Source organism: Carlito syrichta, unplaced genomic scaffold (genome assembly GCF_000164805.1).
Source record: "Carlito syrichta isolate Samal-C Ts95f unplaced genomic scaffold, Tarsius_syrichta-2.0.1 Scaffold303213, whole genome shotgun sequence".
NCBI lineage: Eukaryota > Metazoa > Chordata > Mammalia > Primates > Tarsiidae > Carlito > Carlito syrichta.
In genome coordinates, this window is record NW_007247309.1 from 199,446 (window position 1) to 222,810 (window position 23,365).

The 23,365-nt window shown below is 34.5% G+C and overlaps 1 protein-coding gene across 1 annotated transcript in view; it reads right to left on the reverse strand.

The window, feature by feature from the left end:
• LRPPRC (leucine rich pentatricopeptide repeat containing) overlaps window positions 1–23,365 on the reverse strand; it is a 106,993-nt gene that overhangs the window by 37,974 nt on the left and 45,654 nt on the right. The window contains exons 20-26 of the mRNA XM_021712369.1: window positions 23,157–23,287; window positions 22,379–22,464; window positions 20,730–20,937; window positions 12,121–12,245; window positions 11,531–11,637; window positions 2,062–2,130; window positions 1,203–1,293 (exon numbers count right to left, since the gene is read on the reverse strand). Of these exons, the coding sequence (XP_021568044.1) occupies window positions 1,203–1,293; window positions 2,062–2,130; window positions 11,531–11,637; window positions 12,121–12,245; window positions 20,730–20,937; window positions 22,379–22,464; window positions 23,157–23,287 (817 nt within the window). The remainder of the gene's footprint in view (window positions 1–1,202; window positions 1,294–2,061; window positions 2,131–11,530; window positions 11,638–12,120; window positions 12,246–20,729; window positions 20,938–22,378; window positions 22,465–23,156; window positions 23,288–23,365) is intronic.

Genomic DNA, 23,365 nt, shown 5'->3' on the forward strand with positions numbered 1-23,365 from the left:
AAGAAAAGGAGGTGGAATGGGTTGTCAGCACTCGAATACAGGTTATAATCCACAATAAAAGGACAAATGCCCCAAACACAAGGCTTTTAGTTCTATAAATTCATTATTATTAATCTCAGCATTGTGTGGGAATTTGAGCATCATTCAAACCAAAGTTTTAAGAATTCCACTGTGAGGTGTATACTTCAGTACAACCAAAAATTGGAATGCAATTTTTAAAGCAAGTCTTATTTTACTTACACCACCAAGATGCAAGATAAAAGCTTCCAATGGTAATAATAAAAGTTCAAGAAGACAGATCAACTTATTACTATCTATGCTTGGTAAAGAAAAACTTGCAATGGCAAAAAACGAATAAATCTAGATCAAGTATCTAGGAAACAAAAAGGAAAAAGTCACCGACTATTCCAAGAAGTGTTCCCCTACATCCAAATATCCTAAAAGAGACTGTGAAGCTCCCAAATGTATACACTAGGATAAATGTACAAAAGCACTGTTTGACAGCAGAGGTCAAAGGTTTCAGAAGTATAACATACAAATACTAGGACTTCAGCCTAAGGAAATAATTACAGGCATAAACAAAGAATAAAGCACAAAAATGAATACAGCAGTATTGTTTTAATATGGAAAACTGATTAACATGCCCAGTAATGAGAGATTGGCTGAGGAAATTTTAGTACATCTATTCAGTGTATTAGTCATTTGTAGGTGATTAAGTACAGAAAAATGTTTGTAATAGATGACTGAGTCAAAAATATATAATCACATATTGAGAAATAAATTGTTGAATATGAGTGTGTATATAGATATGCATCTTTTTGCAAAAAGACTTATACACATGTATATGTTGTTGGCTACCTATGTATAAAAGTAACTGATAAATCTACTTGAAGATTGAAATAAAAAAGAAGAAAAAGGACAGTAGTATCTCAAAAAGTTCCATTTACTTCTGTGGCTCTGATGAAGATTTTCTCACCTTCTCGTTGTTGCAGTGAGAATGTCAGAAATTGTGAAGGCTGTAGTGTCTAGTGACATAATATAACATTCTGTGATAAAGTTCAACCCAGCCTTTACTTGAGCCTCTGCTGAAGACTCCACATTTGACAATACCTAGACCCTCCTTAATGCCTAATACTCCTTTCTGACCACTGTCTTCAACAGACTAAACAAATAAAACCATGAGGAATAGTTAAATCACTTACTATATAGTTTTAGCAGACTGTAGTACATCTGGTCTCGATCACATTCAAATAGCTTCTGTGTCAGCTCCACTAATTTTTCCAGAGTTTCAACCTTAAAAATAAGATTAAAAGATAGATCCACACTGTGCTGAGGATATATTTTATAGTGGACAAATAGCAGCTGAATAATCCTTCATATTAGCTTCATTCAAAAGGCAGGTTAGCTTCATTTCAAAGGTTAAAGGACCGAGCACAACAATGTGAATGTACTTACTATCAGTGAACTGTATACTTTCAGATGGTTAAGGTAAGAAATCTTACGTGATATATATATATATATTTCGTTGTTTCCATTTGTGATTCATATTTTACCACAATCTTTTTAAAAAGTGTTTTAAGTTAAAAAGACCCTTTAGAGTCAAGAACACACAACATCAATAACATCTCAATGAGTATATCATATGTTAACAAAAATACTTCTCCACCCAAACCGTAGACACTTCTTGCTCTGTAGCTTTTACTTGGGAGGCTGTGAACAGATACGTGTGCTGGCGGAAGGACAACAAAACCTCTGCTGGGCTCTGGGAAGCAACGCCTCCCATCACTAAGGTCTGATGTAGACCCTTAAACTGCCAAGGACACAAGATCAACCAACAACTAGGATAAAACAAGTTAGAATCTTGAGGGCCCAGATTAACATTTTTAGGTTTTCTATTGCACCTCAGGACAAGAAATACACTCTTGCTTCTTTAGAAGACAACCAACTCTGCAGCCACAATGCTCAATCTCTTGAAATCCCCAAGTGTTCATATGACATGTAGGACACTTGCCTTCTACTCATAGCTTTAGGTGCTCGAGACATCAGAAATCAAATACAAACCTGATTGCTTGTAATACATCTGTCACAAAACCACTGAAGTCTTGTAGGCCGCGCTCTAATGCCTGGAGTCTACAAGATAAAATAAATACATAGCACCCACAGTAAATATTAACTTTTGCTAAATATAAAGTTTTCCTCAAAGACAAAGAGTTCTTCTAATGACTTTGCTACCGAATACATACAAGTATATTAAACTTACACACATTATAACTAATACTGAACTATTACTTAATTCCACAGTTATCAAAGACCTTTAAATAAGAGTGGAACAGATCATAAAACACAACGTATGTGTAACCTACATCTAGGAGATGCAGGCTATTTCAAAACGCTACTTTGCAGGTCAATGTTCATTCCATAAATCCTTAATTAGTAAAATGGTTGCACTTTCTTTAGTCTAAAAAGAAGTGATGAACTAAGTTGCAAAATATGTCAAATAAAACACACACACAGCATGAATGCTCATGTGTGTGCGCTCTCTCACTCTCACATCCACACAAGCACACACACTTCCTTCCTAATATTCAGAAGACAAAAACTATTAATATGCCATACAAAATTATTAGCAACTGTCACAATAATAAACCAATGGTGTTATTTTTAAAAAGAAACATGTTTTGTAAAATTCAGTCATAAAAGCACACTAATGATTAATTCAAATGCTTACGTAGCATCTAAAACTAAATGCTTAAAGAGAAAAACAAGCTAAGTATACAATACTTGTTCAGGGCTATATTTAAACAATTGAAACATATGTTATATCCTCAATTAGAAATTACTACAGTTTAGTCAATAACTCTGGCTTCAAAGCACTTATTTTAGAATTTTAGATACTGGAATAAAAGACAAACCATTTCAACATAATTTCAAGGATTTGTCACTCTAACTATAGTATTTTCATCATCTGTAAGAGGGCTTCACCATTAAATACTACATTTCAATCACAGCATTATGATAAGAAAACTACATACTTATTAGCCCTGGCTGCTCCAGTCTAGAGGAGGTTCCTTTACTGCTGTCTCCACTCAGCTCTGTTGATGAAACTAGGTATCCCTTGAATCTCATCTCTTATTTATAAGTCCCCATTATTTTTAATTTTTAAAAATAACATTGTATAATGCTAAATTAAGAACTGAAGCAGAAGCTAACATCTTGCAGCTCTGGTGGAATGACAGAAAAAACGGGTGCAGCAGTAGTTGGATAAGTGTACTCATTATAACCATCCAATACCAGCATTTGGGGATATAAGGAATAAATGAATAAATTAATCACTGAAATATATTCTCTAACACCATTAACATCTACATTCAGAAAGAATTTCTACTCAAGAATTTTTTAACATTATTTGTTTTGTTTCACATGTATTACAATGAAAATGAAACCAACATCAATGTATACAAAAGCCCTTGGAAAACTAGTAAATAATCCTCTTTAGAACAAGGCAAAATGCAAGGGCTACATTCACTTACAACTTTCAATATTATTGCTGATCCAAATACAAAATGATCTAAACAGCACAACTTTTATGACGAACTCTTTCTGTTTGTGGCTGATTAATCTGCCTGTCTTTGGCAGGACAGCTGATTTATATTGCAGATCTTCCTATGTTTCATTTTGAAATTGAGAACTGTTTTCATATATAAATCTCAATCATCAAAAGAACATCTAGGTCAGATTAACTAAATCTCCTAGGCTGCTGTAATAGTCAACATTTCTGGCTTATCTCTTAACATCTTATTGAATTTTAAACTCTGTAAGTTGAAAGCAGAAATAGAAAATGTAATAAAAACATGGAGAAGACTAGAATTCTAATTGGGATGTTAAGTAGAACAATAAAAACCAGTTAATGTTAATTAAAACAATAAACTCACCTTTAGTTCTGTTTTTGTTACATACAATTTATCTAATGGATGGTGAGGATACAGTAATTATTTTAATAGAAAAAAAAACTGGCATGTTTGTTTCCACCTGGGTTACTATGCTTTAAACCCACAACTTTCTGCAGTTGCAATTCAATACTAAATTCCCTTGGGGGGGTGGGTGGGGGAGGGAGGCAGTAATCCAAAGTCAAAAATAATTGTCATTACTTTAATTTCATTACATTACTCTGAGGTAAATTTGCTGGTATTATAGTAAGTTTCTATGTATACTGATAAAAATTCAGAGGGTGCCAAAAAAAAAAAGTATATACATTTTAAGAAAGGAAGACACTGTACTAAAATTGTAATACTCAATATATACTAATAACAAAAGATGAATACAAGTCACATTTGACTTCTGCAGTTATAAGAGGTGCTCAAAGTGGTTCCCGTCAGCGACCACACATTTCTGGTTATGGCAAACTAAAAGTAATACATAGACAACATCTCTTAAAATGTGTATACATTTTTTGGCAGCCTGGTAAATATAATATAATTACTGACCTTGAAGTGAAAGGAAATGAATACTGTATTTCAAACTCTATCTCAAGGTAGATTATCTTAAACTTAATTCAAACAGAAGTTTTCACCTATTTTGATTTTTCTTGCCACTGATGCTAAAGAAGTAAAAGAAAAACAACAACAAAACCCATCCTAGCCCCATGTCTTCTAGTTAGAAGAGTAGGAGGAAAAATCATGTGCACAAGAGCTTTGAAGAGGGGACAAGCAAAAAGAACTGCCAGGCAGAGTGGTGTGTGCCCGTGAGTCTACCTGCTCAGGAGGCTGAAGCAACAGGACTGCCTGAGGTCAGGAGTTCCAGGCTATAATGCATTAGGATCGCGCCTATGAATAGTCATGGCACTCCAGCCCAAGCAAAATAGTGACGTTCTGTCTCACAAACAAACAAACCTCAACCCAAGGACAGCTGCTCCTTGAACAACACAGAAGTTAGGGGTGCTGCCTCCCTGCGTATCCAGTAAAAAATCCACATGTAACTTCTACTCCCCCAAAACTTAACTACTAATAGCCTCCTGTCGACTGGAAACCTTATCTTTAACATAGTTGATGAATACAAATTTGGTATGTTATATTATATACTGTATTCTTGCGGTGAAGCAAGTTAGAGAAAAGAAAATGTTAGGAAAATCTTAAGAAAGATAAAATACATTTACAGGACTGTATTTCTTGACACCGTAAGTTTCCATTGTTTACAAGATGAGTTTCTATCTGAAATAGTAGGCAATTGCCACAGGCCTGGATCTACAGCACGTATCAAACAATTTGACTTTTTGTGGAAACATCATGACTCTTCTACTTCCTAGGAGCACTTCCAGCATCACTAGTGGCACTGCATATGGGTCCCATGATGCTACTCAAAGTGTTATAGTTTTACACCGAACATGAAGACAAATACAAGAGAACCGTGAGAGGTCACTTAAGACTGTAATACGCAACTGACTGCAACACTTGAGTCACAATAGCAACAGGTGGCTGCGAAATTATTACAGTATGGACTGTAGGCAATTTAAAGATTATAATTTAATACTGCATCATTGTTTACGTTTCTAGCAGTATATGCAATCTGTGTTTGTGTATCTTAACTTTTTGTAATAGATTTGTATGTTTATAGTAGTAGATGATAGACTAGTGTCTACATATGTTTTATGTATCCATGACATATCTAATTTTTTATTGTTTTTTAAAATATTTCTAGGCTACACGGTTTGTCTGCAAGTTGTCTCAAATCTCAAAAAAACTTTTCCAATATATTTACTGTAAAAAATCCATGTAAACATGGATCTGCACAATTCACGCCCATGTTCAAGGGTCAGCTATCTTTATCCCCATACCTCGGGTAGATCAAGCTTATCATGGCACTGATTAAATCTTTTAGCATTTGTCCTTTTCTCTGAAATCTTCAGAGACAGACTTAAAAGACTGTGTCTGGTAAGGAGGAAAACATGGTTGAGCAAGTAAAACTAACAGCCTAACTATTCTAAATTAAACACGATGACCAGTTGTTACAGGACATATTAAATAAACTCATGGGAGAGAGGGTATACATTTGCATTGAAATTTTGGAAGTCAAGGGGAAAAAAAACTAGCTCTAAAATCCCCTTATTAAGAAAGGCAAGTAAGATAAAAAAAAACCCTGAATTTGATTTAGTGAAGAACAAAAGGAAGAATAGCCAAGATTGGGAGATCAATGGAATCCAAACTTTTGATCTGAAACCAGTAAGTCATTTCCCCACTGAGAAGCAGCAAATTTTCTCTGGCTGCAGTATGATAGGCGAAGGAAAAGGCAAGAAAGAGCCATTTTTGGAGAGAGAGTTAAGTTGTTTTTGGTAGTTCAGATATTGAGGGGCCAGGATTACTTGGCAGGGATAGTACAGGGGAAACAACAGAAAACGGGAACCAGGGCCCAATTTCAAATCCCAAGAATATACGTTGGGTATCTTATCCAAAATGCTTGGGAGCAGAAGTGTTTCAGATTTTTCTAGATTTTGGAATATCTGTATTATATTTACTGGCTGAACACCTCAAATCCAAAATCCAAAGCACTCCAATGAGCATTTTTTTTCAGTGTCAGTCAAGAAGTTCTGGATTCCAGAATATTTCAGATTACAGTTTTTGGATCAGGAACACTCAACCTGTATTTAGCCAATACATAAGCTCCATAACCCAGCAGAACTTCAGTTTTGTGCCCTAACTGCTTCTCAAAACTGTTTTGTGAGACGCATATGAAATGTACATGAAAATCATCTGAAAAGCATAAGAGTGCTACTATTACAAGTCATATTGTTTTGCTGGTAATTTAAGTTTGAACCCCAGGGGAAGAGGCTAGAATAAGAAATGCTAACTAAGTTTAAAGCAGAATTTTACCCTGTTTGTATCTGCACTGAGAATCTAGCAGTGCCTAGCACATGGCAGACATTCAGGAAGTGATTACTGAACTACTCAGAGCACTGAGAAGCAAATGAAATAACAAATGATCACAGTATTTGACCCACTTCTGAAAACCAAATATGCCCATACAAATGTGAATTATAATTATTACTTAGAATAGTGAAAATGTTTCTCCAAGGAAAGGGGACAAATAAACTTTAGTTCATTTATGAAATGGCATAATATGGCCATTTAAAATAATGCTTAAAAGAGTTCTTAATTATGTTCAGGAAAAAGAACAGACAGTGGTGAAGGGTAAAGAAAGTATTATATAAGGTGTATGATGCAATCCACTTCAATTATATACAAGGACACACTTAACAAAAAGGCAATAAAACCATGAAGAATAGTGAATCTTTATGTTTGGCACATTAAGCAACAATATGTGTTTTACTTGAGTCTATACAGGGAAAAAAAACCAGACTGATCATCATTACTGGCAAGACAAAGAATGTATTTCACACTGTATCTGATATAATCATACTTGTGTAAGTTTGCAAAAATAACTTGTGAACATTTTCTGACTGGCATATTAATTCCAGGTTGTGCCATAATTCACGGTTTACAGATAGCCTTCAGAGGATGTGTCTGCACAAGAGATGAAAAAGATGACTTTGATACAGGAAAGAATGTCACATAGAAAGAAGAGAATCAAACTAACATTTATTACATACTTAATAATACACCAGACATTCTAGCTGCTATCTTATTAGTGTTATTTAATAAGATTTCTAAGAAGCAGAACAAGGATAAAAGGTGGAAACACTATCCTGCCTCGGGGCCTTTGCATAGGCAGCTCCCTATGTCTGAAATGCTTTTATCTTCCTTCATTCTACTAGCTGGCTCCCAATTCACCCTCTAGTTTTAATCCCAAACATCACTACCTACGAAATCCCTAGTCCTTTCTACAACACTTAGTCTTACAGCAATTACTATATTTTATAGATTTCTTCTTTTGAAGGTTTATCTCTTTGACTAGACTGTGAGATATAATCAGTAATTATTTGTTAAAGGAAGGAGGGGAGGGAGACATGAGGAAAGAAGAGAGGATGGGAGGGGAAATTGGTCAAAGTGGGAAGTCAAGCAAAGCTATCACCACTTTAGTCATGGCTCGTCCAAAGGTAGTGAGTTATCTCAATTCACGGTTTACAGTTTCAGATTGAACTCCTTGTTTTACTCTCCCCCACCCTCAATTCACGGTTTACAGTTTCAGATTGAACTCCTTGTTTTACTCTCCCCAACCCCCATTACTGCACTTGACTAGTCTTGAAAACAAATAAACAAGCAAAACACCTTAGCTAAAGGGCTTCAATCTAGAAATTTCAGATGAAGAAATCTGTCAACACCAACTTTAAGGAGATAGGAGATGCTGTATAAACTAAGTCAGAGCTTTGCTTATCTCATGTCTATGTTAAGTCATCCTACTTTCTGTTAACTAAAGTCTCTGTCCTTCAATTACATATTATTTGTGATGACTGTGTAAAGTATCTTAAAAATCCCTACTACTACCATCCTAATTTAGACCCTTATTAATCTCACTGCTTCAATCCCCCTTTAATTTATCTTACAACTTTTGCTAGTATATATTTCTTTTACACTGCTCAGATTAACTCCTATTTCCTCATTTTGATACCAAGGGTTTCTAAAATCTGGGAACAATCTACCCTTCTAATACACCTCCCAATCTCATCAAACTTCCAAGCGTTAAAGTGCTACCAGATCCACCATACTATTTCCTCGAGAGTCTTCCCTAATTTCCTACACTGGGAATAAGTTCCACTCTTGAACTCTCAGAATTATTTCTTTCTTTCTTACAGCAGTTAACACTTTTCATTTTCATACATCAGTCTATACACATATTAATCTCCTGTTCAAGGAGCTTCACATTAGCTCCCTGAGGGTTGATATTAGTCTAATTCACTCTGTTCTCTTTCAAAGGAAAAAAGAGTATAAGAATACTTTTTCTGAGCATAAAAATATATGTGCTCATTATAGAAAACTAAAAAAATACAGAAGAACTTAAAAAAGTTACAATCTCACCTTCTTGCAATAAGCCTGTAAAGTATAAGACTATGTCAAATGTATTATATATACATTTATATTTATACACTGATCTTTCTTTTTATCTTTAGTCACTCAAAATACGCATTATGACTCATTTATCTTGCTATCTCCCACAGTGCTTCAAATACAAAGCAGCTTTGGAAATTCAACCATAGTGAATCTACCTACTGATAAGATATTATTGCTTTTTTGGGAATGATAAAAATGTTGCTCAGGACTTACAGTATTCTTTTTTTTTTTCAGTTGAAGTCTCACTCAGTCACCCAGACTGGAGTGCAGTGGCTGCTCCTGGCCATCGCAGCCTTGACTTGCTGGGCTCCAGCGATCCTTCCACCTCAGCCTTCCAAGTAGCTGGAACTACAGGCGCGTGCTACCATGCCTGGCTAATTTTTCTGATTTATTGTAGAGATGAGGTCTCGCCAAGTTGCCCACGTGGGTCTTTAACCCACAGGCTCAGGCAATTCACTCACCTCGGCCTCCCAAAGCGTAGGATTACAGGCTGAGCCACCAAGCCCGGCCAACAGTATTCTTTCATATGCTCATAAATTCCCAGCTTATTGATTTGTTACTTTTAAAATTTTCAATAATCCTTATAAAACTTTTGAATTTTAACAACAAAAAGAGCAGGTTTCCACTTTAATTCACCCCCAACTAACAATTTTTTAAAAACCATGACAATGGGCATCAGTATAGTCTCATGTATTACACACCTTGCTGCCCTGCCCTCAGGTACCGCAGTGGTTTTGTAAAGCTATTCTTTACTCTTTAAAACATTTCATCCATACATCCATTGTGAAAACTCTGTCTCCAGCAGACTCCCATTCCTAAATAGTGGTATTCAGTGGCAAAGCTCTAAAGCATTGAAGAGGCCATCTCTCTCACCCACTCATATGACAAAAATGTACCTTATGCTAAGGATCACACTGTGAATTATGTGAGGTAAAGACATCACAACCCCTATCTTTAAGAGGCAATGAGAATTAATTTTATTGATCACTTACCATAATCCAGGAAACATGCAAGCTGCTTTACATACATTATGTGATTGAATCTTAAAGACAGATATGCCATTCCGTTTTATAGATGAGGAAGCTTAGAAAGGTTTAGTAACTCAGTCATTATCACACACGCAAGCAGAAGGCAAAATGAGAACTCACTCTTACACCTTTGGCTCCTTCTAGTATACCTGATTACATAAAGAGGGATACATGCTTTCCTCCTTAGAACACTCACTGCTATTATCAGAAAACCTGAGCTTCCTGCCTACTTTAGTCAGTGACCTGTAATACTGACATTATGCATCAAGAGTAGCAGATAGCTCTCCTTACTTGTAGACTGGAAGGATTTATGCTATTTTCTAAAAAATGTCGACAAACTACCCGAGTTCCAGAAGACACCTGTTTCAGATGGCACACCCCACTGTCCCCTGACAGGTGGGTAGATTGAGTCATAAGACAGAAAGAGAAAACTTGTGAATTAATTTCACAGCCCTCCTTTCCTATACTATACTTCTCCCTTTAAAATAATAATAATAGGGGCAAACCCTTCGGGTCCCCTCCCACTGTGGGAGCTTCTCTGTCCTCTCAATAAGTCCTGCTTCCTCACTTAAAATAATAATATTATTATTATTGTTATTGAGTTGTGTACCTACATTTCCAGTTTCATGATAAGCAATTCTCAATATACAAACAAGGAAGCCAAACACTGCCTGTGCATCTGACCCACTGTATATTCTTGGAAAAAGACACGGAGTAAAAAGCAAAGTGTGATCTGAGAAAAACATGATTACTGATGTACTATAAGTTAGCAGTTTTAATCACATGAAATAATTCTTCTTAAGTCAAAGGGTCCACTGCCTTCAGTGGAATGCTTTGTTTTCTTAGTGGACACAAAGTGTTTAATCACAATTTGGATAGACTTTATAGTTGGCCTTTGACTTATCAATTCCAGTAAGAAAAATTTAGTAAAGCCTAGATAAAATATACTAATCCTAAATAGGCCAGGTTTGTCACCTACCATTTCCCATAAGCTGCTTACCATAGTTAAAAAAAAAAAGAAGAAGAAGAAGAAAATTTAAATTAAATGCCAAACAGTTGCAGACAGCACTTGTTTGGCTGATTAACTTGTAGACAAGCATTACAAATAAATCTGAGCATGGTCTGCAGCAAATTAAATTCCACTGCTTTTAAGAACAAAGAATTCTTTGGCAAAGAGGATTAGCAACTTTACACCCAGGAATGCCAGTTTAATTTAATTGTTCCACAATCCAAGATTTAATATGCAAATATCATTTTGATATATAATAGTGAATTTAACAAAGTGAGGAAACAAATTCAATATACAACCAGACTGCCTTTTCTGAACTGTAATTATATACAATAAAGAAACTGGTCGAGCTCCCCCTTCTCCCCACATTACTGGGATTGAATTCTATTAACATGAATCAGTACAAGTGTAATTAAAGGTTAAAATTTTTAAATGTATTCTAATTAAGAGTCTAAATAGCTGTACAATTAGAATATTGTAGTTAAAAATCACACCTCAATGATCTTCTTGGCCTCTTTGTAATTTCTTGTTTGTAGGAAGGCAAAGAAGAGATCATATAGCATCGTCATTTCACCTTGTTCTTGGCTCACAAAGTCCATTGCTAGAGAGGAAAGAAATAATACATATAGGAGAATAAAAACAGAAACCCAGTATCATATGAAGTTCTAGACAAATTCAAGAAAGCTTTATCTTAAAGACAAATATTAAGAACTTAAAAATTATAACTATATTAACTAATTTTCTGTTATATTACTTATCTAATTGTATATATGTATGACATTAAGCCCCTAAGACCAGCTTCTAAAAGGACCCATGAGGATCAGGGTAAAAAAAATCTTCATAAAGATAGATTGCCAATAAGTAGAACACACACAAAAAAATGGAGGAGTAACTTTTCAAAATGAACAGTTACTAAAATCAAGAATATCTGTAATATTGAAAGTCTACCTGATACTTTTCAATTCTTTTCCATTCAATTCATTTTTCTTGCCTTCTGCTGAAGTTTCTCTTTACAATAATACATCAAAATTAAATAAACATGGAGGGAAAAAATTCCAACTACATTAAGATATTAGTGACTAACCTTTCTGGATTAGATCAGTCTCGCCTTTCTCTATCAGTTTACACAGGACATCATGAATCCTTGGTAGTATCTTATATTTCTCATAGCAGTTAATAGTGGCTTCAAGAGCAGCAGGCAAATCATCCCTTGGAAGCATCAAAAGTTAACAATGAATACAATATATCAAATTCAGTAATACTTTACAGAGCTATACAATGATCAATCAGAATGTAAACAACGGAGCTTTACTTAAGGTGGAAAAGCACAAAGCCAAAATGAAAAAAGAAAAAAAACTTTTATAGAAATACAAATGTTCATCATTAGCGGCCTACTATTTATCTTGCTTCATCTTTTATTTATTTTACTTGCTAAGTGGTACTTTTAAAAAAATGGTCCCAAGAGATGAAGGCATTCACTGATTTTATTATAAATAAAATCTGACTTTATACAGTAAGTTGCCACAAGAATGCATTATTTCTAAAAGCAAGAATTATGGTCAAATATTTTTTCCAACTATTAATGTGCTTTTATGGCCCTGAATCTGAATAATTCAGATTTGGTAAACTTCATCAAATGCTTATCAGAAACTATTAAGAAATTTTCAAGGACTTTCCAACTTTATCACATTTGTCATACTGCCACTTTATAAGCTAAGTAGGAAAAAACTTCAGGTTTCATATATATAGGAATGTACTACTGCTAAAAGTAGGATAGTCTTCTGGGTCAATGAATTTTAGGAGAACTCTAAGCTTTTTTTCATTAAAGAGTAAGCTTTTAAAAATTATTTCTAACTAGAAAATCAAGGCTTCTTTCATGTGCTGAGAAACAAAAATAAAAATATACAGAGGGTGTTAAAAAATGTATACACATTTTAAGATAGGAAAAACTGTATTAAAATTCTAATATTTAATATATACCGATAATAAGAACATAGAAATATATTCTTGTGGGGTCTCAAAAACTACTTGTTTCCTTTAAAAGGAAAATGATAATATGAGATATACATAAGACCTTGGAGAGTTAAAAGAGATTATGTGATACAACTCTACATGTCACCTCTTTTACTTTGAAAGTGATGAAGGAACTGAGACATCTAGAAATTGATTGGCCTAAGGCTAGTAGGTAAACAGGAAGGTATTAGCAACCAGGTCCCTAAACTTCTCACTAACAGCTCAGTATTTCTAATTACACATAATGCTTTATTAAAAGCACTGTTGTTTGAATAACCTAATAAAGTGGTACAACTTGGAGTAAGAAGTCAAAAGATTTTTGAAAGAAGAATATGAAATGTATTTTAAAAAGAGGTATGATGAGAGACATGGACCTAAGTACAAGTAGTGAAAATTAGTGTCAGTTGTTGTAGAGGCTATAAATTTCACACTAGAAATAGTTTTCATAAGAAAGTCTTTTTTCATTTTTTTGTTCAAGCAAATCCCCACATTTTTGTCCATTACACAAATGTTATGCTGCTCTAGACTGAATTACTTTTTTTTTTGAGTTGGAGTCTCTCTGTCACCTAGGCTGGAGTGCGGTGGCACACTCACAGCCACCCCAGTGTCGACCTGCTGGGTTTCAACGATCCTTCCGCCTCAGCCTACCAAGTAGTCGGAACTACAGGCACGTGCTACCATACCCGGCTAATTTTTATTGATTTATTGTAGAGATGAGGTCGCACCAAGTTGCCCAGGCTGGTCTTGAACCCGCAGGCTCAGGCAATCCACTAACCTCAGCCTCCCAAAGTGCTGGGATTACAGGCTGAGTCACCAAGCCTGACCCTGAATTACTATTTTATCTAGATTAAGATTTTAAGATATACTAAAAAAGTAAAATAGAACGAGGAATGTTAATTTTACTGCAATAATACTGACACAGTGAAAATGAGCCTATCCTGACGGAACTCTACCATATCCCCTTACTAAACCCTGTTTACAGTACATCTTCTGGCACCCCACAGAGTCATTTGAATTTTTGTCATTTGGGGTGAAGAACAAATTACAGGTTAATTTCAAACGTGCAAGTACATGTTGCAGGCTAGATTACTGTCATACAGGAGAAATGGTACTGTAGCTACCACATATGATATAAGCTTTATATAATCAGTATTTTCCCTTGCTTCAGACACGGGTTCAGTTATTGCCTTTCTACACTTCCATTGAATGAAAAACTGCTAAAACATTTTTAAAAGCAAAACTAACACATACTGGTTTTTTTTAAGTGGCAAGATTTGCATTTTCAGATCAATTCCCAAACAAGAATGGTATTGTCTCAATTATATTTCCCCTACATTAGGTCAAAGCTATCAATAAATGAATGAATAATTGTTCTGTCAATCAAAACGACATGTTAATGGTCTTTGGTCTTCAAATACACACTTCTGAAGATTATACATGTTCAGAACAACAACAGAAAAGACAAGAATAGCGAAATGGAAATGATTCATATATCTGTTAGTAACTGAAAGTAACAAGGTTACTGCTCTTAGGTTGCCAACAAAACAAATCAGAAATTTGTAATGCAACACTTCATACACCCTGTTCTGGAGACAGAAATGAACTAAATGACTAGTCCATATTATCTACATTCGAACTCATGACTGAATCATATCATTTTAAAAAGCACAGATGTACATGCTTCACATAATTTATGTCATCATTAATTGCTCATACTAAAGTTTGAAAACTTAGGTGATGAAAATTGTATACTCATAGGACTTTGGATTTCAATCTCAAATGATTAGAGCACTTGGGCAGCTCTACTGTGGCAATGTGGTACATTTCTAGAAGTGGCGATGAAAAGCAGAGTATCACAATGGCAGACCTCATGGACCTTTGGGTTTCTTCCCAGTTCTAATACTGTGAGGTGTTATGTATCTTTTCTCACTAGGCACATCTACTCAAGTGTTTCGCACAAGCAGAGGAAATCATCATGTGAAAATACCACTTTAATTAGGTAGAATGAAATCAGTAAAGGAAGCACATCAAAAGAGAAAAGAGAAAACTGCTCAACAGTCAAAATGTAGAACAACACTAGCTTCTGCGACCTAAAGTGATCTGTGAATTCCTTTGTATACTAGAAGCAACTTAAAACTCTACTCAAAAATAACAATCTCCTTTGAAGAAATCCTTTGAAGAAATTAATGTTGCTATATTAATTCTGCATTCACAACACTGAGCCCATGCTTATTTTAGCATGTAAGCATAACTTCTAAATCTTTATGAACAAATTTTTAAAAGTCCATCCTCATAAAAATTTAGTCACTGTTTTCACAATTAGCACTAAAAGAAAATTAACTCTCCTATGCTGTATCTCTTTTAAAAAAATCTACTGTGATATTTTAGAGACCAGATACCCCCCTCAAAATTTTAATGAACTGTATAATCTTCATGTATAAAACTAGATATGCTTATAAAGAACAATCATTTTAAAAAGTAGTACTTTATTTGATACAAATTAGCAAGAGAAGCTTTACTAAAAGTCTATGAGTCTATAAAATAAAGACATTTAAAATTTTAAGAATGCATATATTTAATAGGCTGGATCCAATAAGTAATCTGAAAACTTATAATAGAGTTATATTTATTAGCTTGAAAAGACTTACTTGGCCCATATCAAAATTCATTCTAGAATCTATAATTCATTTTTTAAGGGATCACGACTAACTATGTTATGTGTATGTATGTGTGCGCGCGCGCACACACACACACACACACACACAGAACCACTACAAACTGTAATGTTTCCCCATACATAGGGTGGCATCCAAAAAGGCAAGTTTCAAGCGGCAAATCTGATGGGACCTCTTGTTTTAGTCCTCATTATGAAATTGAAGAATGGGCTATAATGAAAAACAATACTAGGAAAGATCTAAGTTTGCGGGCATACATTCACCAGACATCTTCCAATCATAAAAATATCTACTTCAAAGTACCAAGAAACAAAGTACTTTTAACTCATATAAATTCCTCAATACATATAACTGTAAAAATCATAAATATGTCTCATATGACCTTAAACTGTTAAAATAAGGATAATGAGTGACAGTTATCTATTCACCTACCAATGGCTTTAAACTCAGTCTCTTTAGTTATAGTATACAACTTTCCAATCCAGAGTATACTTAAACAACAAAAAAGATGACAAATATTGATTTTTAATTGGAATAAAGTGCTTCAACATTACACATAAAGTGTTAGTGAAGTGGCAATTTAACTAAAGGACTTCCTGATTGAAAAGCTCTCAAATCTGAAATCACTAGAGAAAAGAGGGGTTGTGGGGGGGGGGGTTAAAAAGGAAAGAAACAAACAAAAAACAAACTCAACACCCTAAAAACAACTCTTCTACAAATCCTAAGCAGATGTTCCGTGTGGGAAGAAATCAATTCAGGAGAAACCATCTTCTTCACAAAAATTATTCTGTTAAGAGAACCAGCACTTTAAAGAGCTGTTTTTCTTCTGTTCATCATCTATAAATGAGGAATCTTCAAGGAGACTGGTGTTGCAATTACAACTAATCCTCCCCAAAAAATTAACTGTGTTGAAGGCTTTGTAATTTCCCTAGGTACAATTTAGCTGTCACTTACTTTAAAATTTACTCAAACATGCGTTCGGAACAGCACTAACTTCACATGTCAAGTGCTTTCCAGCCAATTGAGTCTAAACTAGAAGTCGGTGTTAAACAACTGAATGATTAGACAAGATAGCTCATTTCCCTGCTCTTTTGTTCAGAATAAAATGCCACATTTACATTATCAGGCTCAACAGGATTTTCTGACAGAGGGAGAAAAAAACCCTACTGCACACTGTCCGTACTAAGCACATGAAGCCTGTCATTTACCAATCATCCTTCAAAAAGCAATAGCCATGAATGTAACTTAATTACGACCCAATGATCCTTGACGAAAAATCATCTTATCACTGTCCTGTCCCCCCAGGGCAAATGAACCAGTTTTTGTCCTTTGGCACTGATGATGCTAAATTCTTAATTGCAATAATGGAGTAAAAAAGCCAAACCTCCTTAATTTCCTTTCAGCACATAAAGAGTTTTACTCTAGAAGGCAAGCATTCCCATAAATAATAAAAGTATCCAGTACAAATGAAGATGCTAAAATTGAAGGGGAGCATGTATGACAGAATAATCAGCATTTTAAAAAGTGTATTTCCCATTTATGACACATATTAAAGTGTTACAGTGAGTTTCAAAACTTATACTGTTAAAAGTTCACCTTAGAAAAATTGTGACCTTTATGAAGAACTCAAGATTAATTTAGCAAGATTTCTGGGAGGATTATATATACAAAGTCCATGATGCACTTACATGAAATGCATATGTACATATACAGATTACAGCACAAATCAGCCCAAAAAATCCTTAATGGAAAGCAGAAATTAAAGCTGCTTTGATCATTTGCACTAATATAATCCAGTTAAACAGCTTCAGTTGTTTTGAATGCATGTAATGAAACCAAAATGGATCAATGTATAAAATAAGTGAATCTGAAATTGCATCATACAAATTTTTATGCTTTTAAATATGATGACCCACTTTATTAATTTCATTTCCTTTACTATAAAATGAAGACTAATCAAAAGCTTTTTAAACCTATTTTAAAACATTCCTTTCTTCCTTAATATAGAGGATCTCTGTCATCTCCCTGAACGATTTTAATAAAAGAAATACATTTAAAAATAGTTACCAAAGAAAATGTTTAAAATAATTTTTATTTGGATTATATGTAAAGATATGGCTTGGAGACTGTAATGTAATGTGTAAATGAAACACACAAACATTGTCTTCAATTTTCTGTTCAATGTATTATCATCTTGATAATACAGAAGCAGTTTACCAACTTCTTTATGATTTTCCAAATCTGTTATTGTTTTGGATTTCCCTTGACAAATGAATAGAAACAAAACATATTATTTCTATACCCACAGAGCTCTTTTACATTATCCAAGTAATACAAACTAACACAGTATTAATTTCTCCTGTGTTCTATCCAATGCTGGAAAAGTCAGTTCAAAATTAAGATCTACTGAATCTTTCTTTTTTTTTGAGTCAGAGTCTTACTCTGCCACCCAGGCTGGAGTGCAGTGGCACGCTCACGGCCACCTCAGCCTCGACCTGCTGGGTTCAGGTGTTCCTTCCGCCTAAGCCTTCCAAGTAGCTGGAACCACGGGTGTGCGCCACCATGCCTGGCTAATTTTTTAAAATTTATTGTAGAGATAAGATCTCGCCAAGTAGTCCAGGTTGGTCCTGAACCCCTGGGCTCAGGCAATCATCTCGCCTCTGCCTCCCAAAGTGCTGGGATTACAGGCATGAACTACCGTGCCCTGCCAGATGTACTGAATCTTCAAGATTGTCTTCCTAAAGAACTTCATCTCATGGATTTGCTTCAGAATTACAATATGAAAGTGATATTCTCTTCAGAGTCTTTTGCAATGACATGCCAAAAAGAAGCTTGCTTTTGAATGAAAGGAAGAAAATTTGTTACAATGTTCTGAAATGTTTTTTATAATAATTTCATCAGAAGTTTGAATAAATAAGGCTCACTCCCCAGATGAGCTCATACCTGCTGATGTCAATTACATGATATTACTGAAGATTAAACACATTTAATCAAATCAAATACATGTGGACTTTTTGGCACGTTGGTGTACTTAATCCTAGTATTTGTCATGATTCTGAATTAATTAGCTAATGCAGAAAACACAACTGGAAAAATGTCCTGAAGTTAATGTTTTACTTCAACATTTCCCCCAAATATGAGTGTTACTACTGGTTTCTGCAATTTTATAAATATGAAATTTTCTTTATCTCCTTTTTTTTTATTATTCTCATGAGTGAAAGAGTCAACAAAACATTTCTACTATGATAGATGAAACTAAAATATCTTGTCAGGGGGACTGCCTCTGCAAAGTAAAGATAGTTACCCCCAAAATATAATAATAAAAATAAAATAAAACACAGGCAAATAAAAATAGAAGGTAATAATTGAAACAAAAATAAAACATAAAGATGGGTATCTGAAAAGCAGTAAGGTACCAAAAAAGAAAAGATACAAATGCAGATTTCTTTAGCCCAGTTGACAGGAAAGCCAAATTTGACTGAGACCCAGAAATATCTGACTGTACTGTCTAGTTAGAAGCACAGAGGATGATCCAGGTTAACATCTGAATTCGTGCTCCCTTGGGCAAGCTCTCCTTGGTTCATGAGCCCCATCTGCAGACCTCTTTCGGAAAACTTTCACGTCTCCTCTGTCTTCAAAGTATTTCTATTTGTAAGATACTTTTCTACCGTGGCCTCACTTTCACTGCAATTATTTTATTTTTGCCCAGTAGTGTAGGAGGGCCTAATTCTTCTGGGCACAGGGCCCATTTCTTTCAAATCCCTATGCAGAGTTGCACATGCAATTTGCAGAGATGGGTCTTTTAAACAATCAAAAAACTTCTAATAGGAAGCATATTAATTATAGGATTTCTATATAAAGTTGGCTGTGAATATGATAACTCAATAATGCAGTAATTGTTTGAATCACTACTCCTTTAAAAAGATGTAATGCTGAGATTGTGGAGGTTAAGAGTTGGCCAATCATTTAACTTGATAATTGTTTTCGATTGGATGGCTAAGGAATTATTTCATATGCGCGTGCATACCTGCATTTCCTAACAGAGCTAGTTAAAAGAGATGTTTTTTATTATACATTTAAAAATTCAATACTAAATCAATCATCAAATTCAATTAATTATACCCCCTAATAAATTAAGAAAAAACCACCAAAATTTGGGGAAAAAATAAGAACTGTTAAAACATATAGTATTTTATTTTTCCCCTGACATTGATAGGGCAAGGTCCATATTTGAAACCAGAAAATCCCAATCACAAAATAAGCAGTTTACAAACTGTGTTAAGCTATGGAAAAGATGACAAGGAGGTAAGATCTAGGAAATTTAAAAAGCAAAAGAGAAAACAAAAACAAATGCAAAAGAAGATAATAAAGGGTACTTAATCATCTTACTAAAATGTTTCACTCAATACAAAAGAGTAGACTGATTTTATGATTTGCATTGCAAATAATGCCTTCAACTGAGTACCAACATGAGCATTTCAAACAGAAAAATGCTCCAACTCCGTAAATCCTGCCCTATCAACAAAGTTCATCTTCCCACAAGACAGGGGAATTTTATACAACATTTATCAAAGCCAGAATAACTATATTAGTGTTTGTAACTAAAATATCCTATGGAGAAAAGGAACACTGGAGAAGTATTTCTACATGTATTACGAGTAACAGTCATGACACATAATCAAAAGCCCCACAGGAGCCTTTTTTCTTATATTAATAAGTAACACTTATTAGGCTCAAAACTCGAAAAACTAAATTCAATTTCATGTAATCATCACAAACTCCTACAAAAAAAGCACTAGAAATCATTCCACTGAGAAGTAAGCCACAGGGCCACAGGGTTACTGGTGGTTTTAAAAGTCACTTAGTCCTTATTTGTCCTCTTATTCTGTGGCAAATGACCTCCAAGGCTTCCTCATCACCAGAGTATTTACAAAGTACAATTCCAAAATTAATAGACTCATTCTTTTAATGCCAATATTTAAAATTCAAAATTCAACTAACTTACTTTTCCAGGTACACAGTGACCAATGGGGAACTTAAGTTGGTGGATGGTTTTGCTAACCCTAGAGTCAGGATGGCTTCATGCAACTGTTTTACTGTTTCAATTTCACCTCTTAAAGCTGCGCCATTCAGGATATGGAAAAAGGACAAGACTGTTGCATCTTTGATAAGAACATCCTTCTCTTTCATCTCCTTTAGAATGTTAATAGCATCTACAATGAAGTAACACAAAAGACCCTTAGGTAATTTCATGTAGGGAAAACAAACTGCTATTAAAACAGCATTTCAAGCCCAGCAGGAATGTAAATTCTAGTGTATAATGCCGATTTCAAGTTAATTACTACTTGCATTTCTAAACGAGACTACAATTATAAATCCACAATAGCATGGTTTTATCATTTCCCTGCAACTTTGACTACAAATTATAGATAGGGACTGTGTGCCCACTCTGCACCACATAACCCTGTACGGTCTGCCCTATAGCTGTAAGATCCTCCTAAATGGATGCTTTTATCGTTCAGAGCTAACATCTGCTAAATCACACCATTGTTTCTTCAGCAGATGGCTTGTCAGGAGGCCAGATAATAAAGATGTGTTTACACTGTATATACAGCCAGACTAATGGTCTGATACCGATAGGGCCTGTTTGCTATGTCGATACTAATTAGCCAAGCAGAGCCAATGAAAGCTTTCCAAAAGACTGCATGTTAATACATTAGATTCATTAAGCTTCATTAGGAAGGCAGAAACAAACATTTCAGGATATGGAATAAGTGCATTTTTATAATGTTGTTTTTAATTATGACACAGACAAAAATGCTTTGGCCTCTTTATAAAAAGTGATTTTGTAAAAAAAACAGGCTAATTCTTATAAAAAGTTAGAAAGCCTTCCTAGGAAAAAAATTCAATATTCTAATACTTTCCCCATACAATTTTTTTATAATAAAATTACAAGAACCTTTTCTAGAAATCAAAGGAAGAGAGGAAGGTGAAAAAGCAAGTTTCAAAATAAAGAAAAAATCAGAAAGTTAAGAAACAAGCAAAATACTAAGACTATATTGTCAAGTGTAATTAATTATATTAGGCTTAGCATTTATCTCAACAATGAGCAAATCAGAGTATGCAAATTAGCTATATAATCAGCTATGCTATTCCCATGAACTATTAAACAAACTTTAATTAAGTATATACTTTAATTATGTTATTAATAAAGTATATACTTTATTAATGTTATTACAAATTAAAACAAAGGCTACTGCAAAATTCAGATTCTTATGTATGTGGTTACGTTTGTAGGTTTTATGTTCAGCCTTCAGACCTTCTTAAGCAAAGACAAAGTCATTAGTGCAGGCATATAAGCAAATTGTGCCATAAGTCATGATCTTCAAACTCAATCCAAACAGCAATGCTAATAAAAACTAGCTACAGAAATGCAAAAGGCACTGAGCTGTGCAAATGTAAATGACAAGCTTGCCAATCCATTAAAACTAATGGCCTACACTGTCCATGCAGCTCTGGTTGGATTCACATGCAAATTTGTATGCAAAGTGTTCAAGCACTTTGCAGGACATGATATACCATTAATATCAATTCACATGTTATTCCAGTGGCAAGGTACTTGCATCACATATTTCTTTATGTGCTGAGGCTTACCTTGGAGCTTGCCATGCTTTCCCAATACTTTTACAAGGCCTACGTACTTGCTGGTGTCAAGGACAGCAGATGAATCTAGACGGTCACTAAAAATCAAAGCCACCATTTATATAATGTTAAAAGTCAATAAACTGCAAAGAGAACTGCCAATATCTATGTTATCTCATTCCAGAAGTTCATTAGAAGGTCTGGATTGTTATTAACATCGGCCTCTACATTTCAGCTTTCTTTTTGAAGTCATACATAAATTCACATGTAATTATATTCAAAGTGACTAGATGTAAAAGTCTAACATTACATATAACTACATCACTCCATCTGCAAAGATACTAATGAAGAACCTCTTTGGCTTTAAATGATTCAAACCTTCATCACGAACACTGAAACACCCAAAAACATTTTTATTTAATAAATCTGCCAGAATGGGAAACCTGAGAAATGGACAGAATTTTATTAACACTATAATATAGAAAGAAAAATGCCATCATGCCTCATGAAACAGTTACCATCACCACTGCTGTGATGTGCAGACGGAAAAGCAATAGAAAAAAAAAAATCTTAGCTTTAAGGTCTAGAATGTTTTATCATACTGTAACAAAGACACCTTGCTGAAAACAAGCCACAATTAAAGACCCTTATACTATGAAATTTCAAAATCACTGACAACAAAATAATTTTTCCAAATTATATAAGAGAGTAATATTCAGTCGAGGTGATATATCAAGGACTATATATCAGAATAAATGTTGATGGCTTATTTCAGTGCCAGGGTACTCACAATTCTTGTTTCAAGTTCAGTGCATCTTCTGCATTATCATGTCGACAGCATAAATTTATTAAAGCTGCATAGCCACCAACAACCATGTCCGATTCATATTTTGCTTTCAATTCTAGGGCTTTTTGCATATTCTGAAATAAAGGACAGAAGTGAAAAAGAAAGAAGAAATCAATCAATGTGAGGGTAAAAATATCACATTTTTAGCTTTA